The sequence below is a fragment of the Mirounga angustirostris genome, unplaced genomic scaffold (assembly GCF_029215605.1).
Source record: "Mirounga angustirostris isolate CCGP_5_RB_7025 unplaced genomic scaffold, mMirAng1.0.hap1 SCAF_9, whole genome shotgun sequence".
NCBI classification, from domain to species: domain Eukaryota; kingdom Metazoa; phylum Chordata; class Mammalia; order Carnivora; family Phocidae; genus Mirounga; species Mirounga angustirostris.
In genome coordinates, this window is record NW_026991717.1 from 61,477,319 (window position 1) to 61,490,201 (window position 12,883).

Consider the following 12,883-nt stretch of genomic DNA (forward strand, 5'->3'; position numbering starts at 1 on the left):
GAAGGAGGCATCCAAATGGCAGCCGGGGAATATGGCAGTAGGATGAACAGAAATGCAGAGATGATGTAGATGGAGTCACAGAGAAATCCCATCTTGCTGCTCACAGTGATTTGCAGAATACTGTCCAGATGATTTTTTTCCACCTGCAGGATGCTCTCAGGCAGGAGTTTCCTCCCCATCTCCAGAGCGGCTTTGGTTGGCACCAGAGCCTCTCCTGTGGGAGAAGTGGGGGTTGAGCCCAGGCGGAAGAACATCAGAAGGTCTCCTGAGACAATTGAGGGGAAGTGGGACAAAAAGCTCCCCCATCAGGGCCTCCGGGGAGCCCTGGTCATGGAGCAGGCAATAGCCAGTCTTCCTGTCCCAAGATGGGCCTTGGAAGGTTCCAGAGGCCTCCTCCTCTCATGGAGAAGGAGAGACTGGCTTGGAATCCCATGGTTTCATTACCACTGCCTTGAGCCTTACTCTCTTTTTGCCGGACAAAGGCTTAAAAAAGAAAGAAGCTGCCACTTTTTTCAAATTCCTATTTTGTGAAGTCCACATTCACAAGGGGAAACCCTGGAAGAATGGCTGTCGGCTTGTTTTCTTTTGGCAGATGATTTACTTCCCTGACAAATCTTTTTTCAAATGCCAAAGATACAGCAGATGAGTATGGAAAAGAAGCATTTAAGAAAATTCCAAGGGGCACTTGGGTGGCTCAATCGTTAAGCGTCTGCCCTCGGCTCAGTCAGGTCATAGTCCCAGGGTCCTGGGATCAACTCCCGCGTCAGGCTCCCTGCTCAGCGGGAAGCCTGCTTCTCCCTCTCCCACTCCCCCTGCTTGTGTTCCCTCTCTCGCACTGTGTCTCTCTCTGTCAAATAAATAAATAAAATCTTAAAAAAAAAAAAAATTTTGGTTGGTGAGGCTCATTATCTGGGATCTAAAACTTGCTGAAAATAATCCATGCATTATATAATCAAGCGTTAATTGAGAATACATAGAAAAATATTAGCAAATAATTATATGGCATTTACTGTGTGTGAGATAAGAGTTCTAGACTTTACTTGTATATTAGCTCTAAATCCTCAGCAAACCCCTGTGACCTAGGTGCTGCTCTTACCCCCAGGGTAGACAGGAGGAGTTGATGCATAGAAGTTAATTTAACTTCCACTCAAATTGGAACTCAGGCCACATGGCCCACAGTCCCTACTAGTGACTACTGGACCGCCGAAGGGCTTGACACTTGGACTGAGAATCACTGCCTGCTGCCCTCTATGGAACTTTGAAGGCTGTCCTTAATGTAGCCCATGAACAACGATGATAAAGGTGATGATTTTTGTCCCCAACTATCGATTAATAATTTCATACACACTCCTTTTTCTGGGTTAATAAGACAATGCTACAATGGCCATTTGACAGGTGAGAAAACTGAGAGCAAAGAAGTAAAATGACTTACCCAAGAAAAGGCAGAGCCAATATGAGAATTCAGTTTCTTCTTCCCTTCTGTCTACCACCCTGCACCTCCTGGAGCACTGGCAGAGAAGAGTTTCTGTTCTAGCCATGCTGGTGGCCACGCACACGTGAGGCTCACGTGTAAGGGACGTGCCTCATCACACCTAAGAGTAAACAGCATGACTAAGTCGTATCCACCCAACGCTGCTGTTGTTTCTCCCAGTGCTTACATAAGAAAAAAGTCAATTAATGTAGGGCGCTTGAACATGTGTATGTAATTATAGTGTCCCTATGGGAACACCAGCGGGGCTAGCTCTAAAGGCAGGCAAACTCCTCTTTACATAGCATACTTTCTGGGAACCAGGTCCAAATACAGTACTTAATAGGAATGGGAATTTTGTCTGCAGGGGAGAACTTTCTCCCCCCACCCACCGAGCAACCACCAGTCACCCCTGGGATAGGTCTCATTACCCTGGCCCTCTCATTACAGGGCATTGGCTTGAGGCTCTGCCCCCAGGGGCATTTTTCAAAGAGCTTAGTACTTCACAAGCTGGTACCAGGTGACACCTGGAGGGTGTCAACCTTGAAGCATTAGGCAAACCCGTGCAGCCTGAGTTTCAACGTGGAAGGATGGTTTCTAAGAAAATAACAGAGGGTCTAGGGAGCAGTTCTGAGAAAAGAAGACAAATTCCCAAAAAGGCAACTTCAAATTATAGAAATTCCACACTTGAACAATCAAAGGAGTTGAGTCTAGAACAAAAAGTTCTATGGAAACAACGTTAATGCGGCATTCCAGAACTCCACCATGCTACCTTGCTTTTTTTTTTTTTTAAACTTTTTTTTTTTAAAGATTTTATTTATTTATTTGACAGAAAGAGACACAGCAAGAGAGGGAACACAAGCAGGGGGAGTGGGAGAGGGAGAAGCAGGCTTCCCGCGGAGCAGGGAGCCCGATGCGGGGCTCAATCCCAGGACCCTGGGATCATGACCCGAGCCGAAGGCAGACGCTTAACGACTGAGCCACCCAGGCGCCCCCATGCTACCTTGCTTTTGAGAGGAATTCCACAGTCGGGCCTGTCTTGGAGCTGCTCTGTGGGAATGTGGTCACTGAGCCTCCACAGTCTGTTACCAGGAGGCAGTTCCAGCTCACGCAGGAGGAGATGGATGACCAGCAGCGCCCCCCCGAAGACACAAGGCCTGGGAGGCTCTGCGTATCTTGGTCAGTTCCAGAAGTGTCAGGACTGGCTCTGACATTTCCCCTCAGCAATCTGCTTTTGAACTGGATGTTATGTTTCTCCCTCAGTCTGCTTTTCTAAACATGGTAGTCCTTTTTTTTTTTTTTAATCCAGATAGCTGCAGGCATTGTTTAGTTTAGGATGTAGTTTAATTTTAAATCGTAGTCATCCACAGAAGAAATTCTTAATCTCATCTCCTCCTTGCCTCTGTTTCCTTTTGAAAAATAACTTTAACCAGTGGCCCTAGGGATTGAAATTTTGAAACTTTCTTTCGAGCTGAAGGAATCTGAATGGTACTTCCAGCGCACCTGTCCTTTTAGCCAGGCGTGATGACAGCGATGATAAAATACAGAGCCACTGTCTCATGTTGGTGTGAAGATTTAGCAATAATAGAATACGTATGTGTATTTTGGGACTTATACTCTGCCACCTCTCTGTAATTAAATGAAGCTTTGGTAATAGGCTTTTTTTTATATTAATATTACAGTCACTGAGGACCATTGGGATTTTTTTAACTGGCTTCCTACAAGCATACCGCATCAGTGCAGACACATGCGAGCTCCGTCAGCTAATTTAGATGCAGAGATGAAGGAAAAGATGCTTTTGCCAAGAGTCACCAGCAGATTTGTTACTTTCTTTTTAATCTGAGTGATGAACTGGTCCTGTTTGTTTATTTGTTCATTTTGTGGTGTGTTTATCCGTAATAACCCCCCTGAAGCTCTTCCCATTAATCTTCAAGCTCAGGATTTGTGGTGGCTGCCAGCTCATTAACCATTGTTGTTCACTGGCAGCTGCCTCCACGGTCCTGGTCCTGACAGTCCAGAAAACCAGCTTTACCCGCTGCACTTGGGCAGAACTTCCCAGCACCAGGGCCTAGCTGTTCCCCACTGTGGCTGTCAGGAATGAGAGGCTTTGGTTTAGAAAAGTACATGTTTGTGTTGCACCACATGCAAGTGCCCATATTCAGCCAGCCTTGACTTGTAACAGTGGTGTTGCTATAAGATTCGATCTAAGGGGGTAGCTGTGGGCTTCTTATAGTCTGGATGTGAAATTAAATTCCCCCTGGGCAGGGAAGGTTCGATCAGCCATTTGGGGCAGGACCATGTAATGATAATGGTTGTCAAAGTCTTTTTGTGTATCGTGTGCTCTTTACTGTGCTATCTTAGGAAGTCATGTCCTCTGTCTGGTCTCTCTCTAATTATTCTGTGAGCTGGGGTTGAAGGAGGTGCTTTGAAGCTGCAGCCTACTCTGTCCGTTGTAAGCATCCGATGTGATCCGAACCTGATGGTTCGGGCTGGTAGAATTGCTCAGATCCCTAGAGCTCGCAGTGTGAGTGAGCAAGGTCTGGCTCCTGGCACCTCTGCCCTCCAGCAGTGGGCTGAGAGCACGTCACAAGGGAGCCTCCAGGTGCGGAGTTCCGGGGCTGTGGCACGTCACTCCCTCGTTGGGGGATGTTGCCCTTTGTGATAAGGTACATAGTAGTGGTTCAGATGCACAAAATGGTGGTAGCAGCCTAGTAGTCGAAAACCCAGGCCCGAGTCCAGACTGCTGGGTTAGCATCCCAGCTCCATCACTTACCAGCCGTGTGACTTGGCACGTTGTGATATGTGCCCCTCTGTGCCCCAGTCTCCTCCCGTGTAAATGGCAGCACATAGCCCCTACCTCTCAGGTTGTGGCAAGGATTGAGTGAGTTAAAATGTATACAGAAAGTGTTTAAAGCAGTGTTTAGACACATAGTAGGTGGGCAGAAAATGTGTCATTTTATTATTACTGTACCTGCTGGATATCCCTACATTGTTTGGAAATCAAAAGCAGCGTGAAGGTACTGCTTGGTTCTTCTAAAATGTTGATCATCAAATTGGAATGTTAGCATTTAGAGGCAATTTTAAAATCCCTGCTCCTCTCGGGGTGCCTGGGTGGCTCAGTCATTAAGCATCTGCCTTCGGCTCAGGTCATGGTCCCAGGGTCCTGGGATCGAGCCCCGCATCAGGCTCCCTGCTCTGGGGGAAGCCTGCTTCTCCGTCTCCCACTCCTGTTCTCACTATCTCTCTCTCTGTCAAATAAATAAACAAAATCTTTAAAAAATAAATAAAATAAAATAAAATAATAAAATAAAATCCCTGCTCCTCTCACCTCCCAGTTTTATTATGCAGCAGGACCTTAGAGCCCAGACTATTCCTTGATCCAGCCCCCTTTCTGCTCCCCCTGAGCCGCCTTTGGGTGTGGGAGTAGCAGAGAATGGCGGTCACACGCAGAGTTTGTGCCCATCCTCCTCTCCTTTTATCAGAGAACAAGGTGCATCAGGGCAGCCCTGGGTGAGGCAACACTGCCTGACAGCTTCTGTGAGGCTCCTGGGCTTCACCGGCCACAGGTCTGCATACTTCATGGGAAATGTAGAAGGCAAGGGCACAAATACACTTACGTTCGTCACTCTGGGAAGGAGGAGGAAATCCATCTTGGGACAGCAAATCTGTGCTTGGAAACATTTCAGCACACAAGCATAAGCAAGAAAAGCCTGACCTGGGCTGACTCTAATATACCCAATAAATAACCTTGCCTTTCACCTTTCTTTCTTAGAGCATAAAAGTAAGATAGGATTGCTGTAATAGCATTGCATTAGGATTTTTTCTGATTACAATATAATTATTTAAGAAAATGTATGTGTGGTTCTAACTCCTCATGTATGAGGCCTGCCCCCACACAAGGGTCTGAAAGCTGACTCATGCTCTGTGTTCCTTGCCACACCACCCCCTACCCCCCCACACTCCTTGACCCCATACCCCACACCGCCCCCCCCCCACCCCCTACCTCACAGACTTTCTTGCTTTCTTTCCTGGAGTGTGGCCTGGTTTTGCACACACAACCCAACCACCCCCTCTCAGGGTGCCCCTGGAGAGCTCCCTCCTCCTCTCCTCACCATCTTCCCCCGCCCCCGCCCCTCCCCTTCCTCCCTCCCCTTTCTCCCTCCTCTTCCCCCTCCTCACTTTTTCTGCAGTTATCCCTGTGGGCCCCTCAGCCTGCCCCCTTGTTTATTGTGTGGTAACGTCACCACATTCACCATATCTGACGGCATCTTGGCATCTTGTTTCGTGGCTCACAGATTTCACCTGATTTCGCCTCTGCTGTTATGTCAGGAGGCATGGGAGTTGCTGAAAGTTTGTCACTTCGCAGAGAGAGTGGACAGTTTATACGTTTTGGATGCCTCTATTAACTCCACACTAGAATCCAGGGGTTTTGTGTTTGGGAAAAGTTGATATTGAGTGTGAGCTTGTGGTTTTGGAGAAAGGTCAGTCTCTCACAGGAATACTTAGTATAAAAGAGTTTCACATATGTGCAATTTTTCAGCATTGTCAAATGTCTCAAGCCATCTAATAAAAAGGATGAGATTATGATAAGAGACTGAATCATTACTGACAAGAAATGTGGTCTACCACAGATGTGCTCAGAACTCTGGTCCTACCTCAGTTCTAGAGCATCAAATGTGGTGGTTTTTTCTCCGTGAAGTTACAAAGAATGAATGCTTAGTGATCTCTGTGCACTTCGTTCTCATACATCTGCTCTCCCCATGTTGGGCAGTGGGGTTTATTGAAAGGTCTGGAGGGTGCATGAGGGGTGGGAGAAAATCAGAAATGAGGGTTCTCTTAAATTAACCTGACCCTTTATTTTTAGTGTTTTGAGGTTTTTAACTTGATGGGTTGAGTTCAACTCAGTTGACATCAGAAATATTAGGTTGCCGTCTCCAGCCGGCCATGCATTCACGGTGTGACCTCAAGATGTCATAACGATTTTGGGCTTTAACTTTTCCAGCTGCAAAATGATCATAATATCTTTTCCTACACCTCCCCAGGCTGACCTGAAAATATAGGAAAGAATGTGTGGGAAACTTGTCCCGAGCACCTTCAAAGAAAGCTATTTTGAAATGTCAGTAATTGTACCTCTTGCTCAGGACTGCCCACCCCCAGCCGTGGGGCCATGACCCCACCCTGGCCCGGGGGCTGTGCCATCCACGTGTGCACTGTGAAGGCTGGTGTGGCCGCCCTGTCCTGCATTCCCAGCATATTTACTTTCCAGTGATCCCACCAGTTCCACTGAATGGAAGAATTGAGCTTTCACTGAGGGTTTTCCAGGCTTCTGCCCACACAGATACAAAAGTTAGTCATTTACAATATAGGAGAAGGAGAGGCACTCTATAGTTTTTGCCTTAAAACAGACACAGCGGGGTGCCTGGGTGGCTCAATTGGTTAAGTGTCTGCCTTCAGCTCAGGTCATGATCCCAGGGTCCTGGGATTGAGCCCTGAAATCGGGCTCCTTGCTCAGGGGGGAGTCTGCATCTCCCTCTCCCTCTGCCACTCTCCCTGCTTGTGTGCATGTGCTCTCTCTCTTGCTCTCTGTCAAATAAATAAATAAAATCTAAAAAAAAAAGACACAGTGCCTACCAGAGATTCATCTTGGGTGGATCTGCTGCCTGGGTGAAAGTATCAAAGTGTTTCCCTCTGCTACTCTAGAGTTACTCTAGAGTAACAGCTAAAAAGGATCTCACCGGTCCCCATCCAAGTGTCTCCATTTACACATAAGGACACAGGCCCAGAGCTGGGAAGCCCTTGTCCAGGGTCCCACAGCAAATTATTGGCAAAGGCTGAGCTGAACCTGAACCCATTCTGCTGACCTAAAGGCCAAATTTTCCTCCCACGCCACTCTGCTTCCGTGGGGCTGAGGCCGGGGCAACTGACTTCAGGGGGATCGGGATAAGAAGGAAGAAATGGTATTAAGCAAGTGAGGGCCAAGGAAGGAGGCTTGAGATGCTTGGCCAGGACTCTCCCCCACCCCTGCCACTTTGTCCACTCTTAGGGTACCCCTTGGACTCCAAGGCACCTGGAGGATTTGGGGTATTGCCCACAGGTGCTTGCCCCTTGCTGGGCCTGAAGCCACATGGGCACTGGACTTCCATGGTCACACTAGGGAGTAGGCGGCGCGGCTGGACAGGGAGCTTAGGGTACTCCAGCACAGTGGGGCAGTGACCCCGAAGGAGGCATGGTATGCCCTGGGAGAAGAAGCCCAGGATGCTTGGGCAAGGAGCAGCATGGAGAAGGGGCAGGTGAGGCTGATGGGCTTTGGATCAGTCTGACCTGGTTTTAAGGCCTAGCTCTGAGTGATGCTGAGTAAGTTACTTCTCTGATGTTAACGGGAATTTCTTCCTCAAGGGGTTACTCTGAGGAGCAAATAAGATGATGTTTGTAAAATATCTAAGTGTTCCGTAAATATCAGCTAAAATCAAAATTAACGGTTAAGAATCTGGTGGCAGGTAGCAGCAGGTACCTTCCCATACCTGCCCCCTGGTCCAGCGCCTGGTCCCTGTGGCACCAGCGGAGGTGCTGTCAATCCCCTGCAAGTCCCCACTTTAGGGACAACGTCAGTAACCTTGAGAAGCCAAGGAGCTCCTCCGAGCTCGGAGATGTGCAGTTCCTGATCCCACCTTGATCCCTTTTTTCCAGATTCATGTGCTCCCAGCTGCCCAATCAGGTCCTGAAGAGCATCAGCATCATCGACAGTCCCGGCATCCTGTCTGGGGAGAAGCAGCGCATCAGCCGAGGTCAGTGCCCACCCCTGGCCCACCCCTCCTCTGCCACTGCTGAGGCTCACCGTCGTGTCAGCAGAGGATTTCGGTCTCAAGGGGATTCTATTCACCCCCCTCCCCCCAGGATGCCCCCAGCAGCCCTGGACAGCCCAGGGGTCCAGAGCTGGAGGGGCCCCAAGAAACAACCAGGGAGGCATAGATAGCATTAAAGCTTCTGCATTTCAACTGAGAAACTTTCTGGAGTGTTAGCTGTAATCTCTTAGTTCCTCTAAACGCTGCCATCTACCACTAGTACCCACCCCACGTAATTCTTCTGAGTTTGGGAGGGGACATACATTTCACTACTAACCATTCCCTTGGATGCATATGACAACAAATAAAGGAGAGGAGTAGTCACTGCAAAGGAGAGAAGCCCCGCCCACCACTCTTCCTCCCTCCCCGGTCAGCACGCGTCCCACGCTCATGGCCTCCGTGGCACGCTTCCCATGCATCAGCCTTTGTCGTGGCGCCAGACTGCTCCGTATGCTGGGGATGCAGAAAAAACAGGCCGAGGCTCTGCCCTCGAGGAGCTCACGTTCTCATGGGGAAGACAGACATCGAGCCAGTTATCACGGGGAAATAGAAAGTGAGAACAGAGATGGAGCATATATCAGGGGAAATAGAAAGTGAGAACAGAGATGGAGCATATATCAGGGTGGAGGGGTGACTGGCCTGGCCTTGCAGTGTTGGGAAAGGCTCCCCAGTGGAGGCGACATCTGAGCCAAGACCTAGAGGGTGAGCGGGAATTACCTAAGGGAGGCCGTGCGGTCGGGGAGGAGAGACTGGAAGGTGTTCAGAGATCTGTGGAGCATAGAAAATGCTTGAGAAGTGACGTCTGGGCTTCTTCAGCCTTCAGAAGGCTGAGCCATAACCATTTCTGGGCCTGTCTGTGTGGCTTAACACTTGGGCCTGCTGTCTCCCCTGCCCCCGCTGGAGAAGGGGCCCTCGGGGGTGGCCCAGAGGGCACGGCTTACTCCCAGTGAGGTAGCCTGACCGGGAGGGCACTAGGTCGGATTCCCGTAGTCACAGAGGCAGGTCAGGTTCTCCTGGCCCTGGCCCCTGAAACAAAGGACAGTCCTTTGAGGCTTTGCTGGGAGGGAAAAGATGGAGCAGATGACTTGCTGCTGTCACTTGTCCCAGATAAGTCTTCACAACCCCTTGAACAGCAAGCCAGTAAAACCACGTTTAGAAGTGCCAGGGTTGAGCGGTGATGTGCCTGGGATCACAGCCCCAGGTTCTGGGCAGGCAGTGAACTACCCCAGCACGCATGAAGCAAAAGCTACGTAGGCCATGGGGACACTCCCAGGAGCTAGAAAGCAAGGTCCACAAGATGGGTAAAGAAAGGCTCTTGAGGCTTCTAAGCCCTCCTTTCTCATGGCATTTCGGGAATGCTGACTTTGCAGCCTCCATGGACTCGCGGAGAGCTGGGTCCTGCCTTGCTGTGCCTTTACCCATTCGGTCAGGGACTCTGTGGGCCATTAGGCCACCCTGAGGCCTCCAAGAACATTGCTTATAGAGAAAAACAGCGTAATACTCTTCTTCGCTCATAAATATCTGTTAGTTTTACTTTCTGTTGTAAAAGTAACGTTTGTTGTAAAGGAGTCAAGCGATGAGTAGGGATGTACAAAACCTCTCTGTCACAATGAACAATTGTTAGTGGTTTGCTCCAGCTCCTTACAGACTTTCTCCTGCGCATGTACAAACATACCATTTTTAACCGAAATGCCATTTCCCAGCACATTTTCTACAACTTGATTTTTCTTGCCGTAATGGTCTATCACAGACAGTATTCCATGCCAGTATAGCCAAATTACTTTATTCCTCTTAACAGCTGCTTAATTTCCATCAAAGGGACATAACACCCTTTATTTAACTAATTTGTGGATATAGGGATGGTTAATAATTTTCTACTGTTACAAAGTGTGCTATAGGTAGACGTCGGTTTTGTATCTTTATGCCTCAGTGCCAATAGATTTTTTTTTTCAGAGCCAGTTTAGGACCACTCATTTGGCCCCATAAAAATTGCTCTGCAGATAAAATGTTTTATTTTAAGAGGAAAGTAAAGCAACTCCATGTCCCTCAGCTTTTCCAAGCTGTCCGTCTCTTACTGCTACTATCACATGGCCAATTCTAATCGTCCATATTCTTCAGGGCTTCTCCTTTGCTCAGTAATTACGATTGTCTTTCAGACTGTAGCTCCTTTATAGCATGGCAGACTGCTTCTGGGAGGCTTTGAGGACCAGTTCTTTTTAACCCTTTATAGCAATCTGACTCACATCCTGGTCCGACTTATGATGGCATGCACTTACTCACATCCCGTGCACAGAAATAGTACACATGGTTCCAAGCAGTCGGTGCTCGGCGGCCCCTGCCGCCCTGACAGACAGAGCAGCTGTTGGGCAAGGACCAAGAGCTGCTAAGGATGACGGCACTCTGCACCAGGGCTGGCGTTCCCAAGCTTGAGTACCAGCCTGTGTTTGGGACAGTTGGTGGCTGGAGTCCCTCAGCTCTCAGTTTCAACACGTTAACTCCGAAGAGTCTATACTACTTTAAACCTGCTTCAACTTAAACTGTTGCACACAGTGCTGCATTCCCACTCATCCTCACGCTGCTTCCATCCCTCCGGCCTCGTAAATCACGGCACCACCTTCGCCAGTCGCTTATGTCAACATTGGATGAGGGAGGAGATACAAATTGTGACTCCAGGGCGCCTGGGTGGCTCAGTTGGTTAAGCGACTGCCTTCGGCTCAGGTCATGATCCTGGAGTCCCGGGATCGAGTCCTGCATCAGGCTCCCTGCTCAGCAGGGAGTCTGCTTCTCCCTCTGACCCTCCCCCCTCTCATGTGCTCTCTCTCTCATTCCCTCTGTCAAATAAATAAATAAAATCTTTAAAAAAAAAAAATTGTGACCCCGCAAGACATTTGAAACATCTGCCATTGACTTTATTAGTGGGGCTCTAGCTTCCTTATGGGTGTTCTGTCTCTAAAAGAGGAAAGATAACAGCTGCTGTGCCTTCTGCTTATCCCTTGGTGCAGTTGATGGATTAACCCTCAAGAAGCAGAGTCTCATAAGGCAGATCCCTCTTACACATCTAAAGAGTCTCTTTAGGTGTGTATCCATAATAGCAGTATGAGAACAGCCACCATATTGAGCCCTTGCTCCATGTCTACACTGTGCTCATCATTTGGGATTTGCTGTCTATGTTAAACCTGCTGATACTCATGCACTGACAAAAGCTCAGCCCTGGTCAAGTAAACCCCACTTGCCCTCCCTTTCCTGGGAAAGCAGAGCCTTCCAATGGATCGTGAGAGCCTTTTCCCCAGTGACTAGGCAGATGGGTGACTGAGCTTGATGTCTGGGGAGTGGACAGGGCAAACACTGTTGACAGGGTGCACTTGTGAAGCATAGGTTCAGAGGATGAGTGCTCTGGACAGTCGCTGAAGGCTGCAGATGCCGTGGGACCCAGTCCACCCTCTAGCTGCAGGACTCTGCGGCCCTGGCTGACAGTGAAAGCATGCTGGACAGGCAGTGCGGCTACAGGAGGAGGTGGGGAGGGTTGGTGACTGCTGAGCCCCCCAGGAAGACTTGCTGACTCCACCACACCCAGAGTTCTCCCCATCAGTAGGGGACAGGGCAAATGGCAGGTGAGATGGTAGAGTGTTGCACTGCCTTGTGGGGGGTCGAATGAGGAAGGAGGGACTTGAACTTGGAGAGCTGGCCTCACGTCATCATTGGCATTCCCCAGGCACCCCTAGGGCACTGCCCAGGTGTCCAGAGCTCTGGGGACCAGATGGTCAGTGAGGGTGTAACTCCAGGAAGGAATCCTGACACCTTAGTGGTGAAAGCAAAAATGGGGACTCTGAACATGGGGTTCAGTAACATATCTCACCTCACCAGTGGCTCCATTTTTCCTGGCTCATTCCTCTCGCTCATGATATCGTAAGCCTGGTTCCTTTTTATCCAGTGCTGAGTAGAGGGGGTAAGTGTAATTACAAGGAGGACATAACGTTCACAGTCATGGCTCTTCTCTAGGCCAAAGTCATAGGTGATGGGAAGAAACATTTGACATTTCTACATGATAGTTCATATTCTGTGGTGTCAGGTTTGAGGCAAAACATGGCAGACTCAGGGCGCCTGGGTGGCTCAGTCATTAAGCGTCTGCCTTCGGCTCAGGTCATGATTCCAGGGTCCTGGGATCGAGCCCCGCATCGGGCTCCCTGCTCGGCCGGGAGCCTGCTTCTCCCTCTCCCACTCCTCCTGCTTGTGTTCCCTCTCTCACTGTGTCTCTCTCTGTCAAATAAATAAAATCTTAAAAAAAAAAAAAAACTAACAAACATGGCAGACTCACTCTTATGTTAGACGTGACCTTTACCAAACAACAAGTGTTGGCGAGGAGGTAGAGAAAAGTAACCCTCTTGCACTGTTGGTGGGAATGCAAACTGGTGCAGCCACTGTGGAAAATAGTATGGAGGTTCCTCAAAAAGTTAAAAATGAAACTACCCTATGATCCAGTAATTGCACTACTGGGTATCTACCCCAAAAAAATACAAAAACACAAATTCAAAGGGATACATGCAACCCTGTGTTTATAGCAGCATTATGTACA

General features: G+C 48.9%; 1 protein-coding gene across 1 annotated transcript in view; it reads left to right on the plus strand.

Annotated features, from left to right (window-relative positions):
• EHD4 (EH domain containing 4) overlaps positions 1-12,883 on the plus strand; it is a 79,688-nt gene that overhangs the window by 21,086 nt on the left and 45,719 nt on the right. Inside the window, exon 3 of the mRNA XM_045900291.2 lies at positions 8,156-8,253. Within this exon, the coding sequence (XP_045756247.1) occupies positions 8,156-8,253 (98 nt within the window). The remainder of the gene's footprint in view (positions 1-8,155; positions 8,254-12,883) is intronic.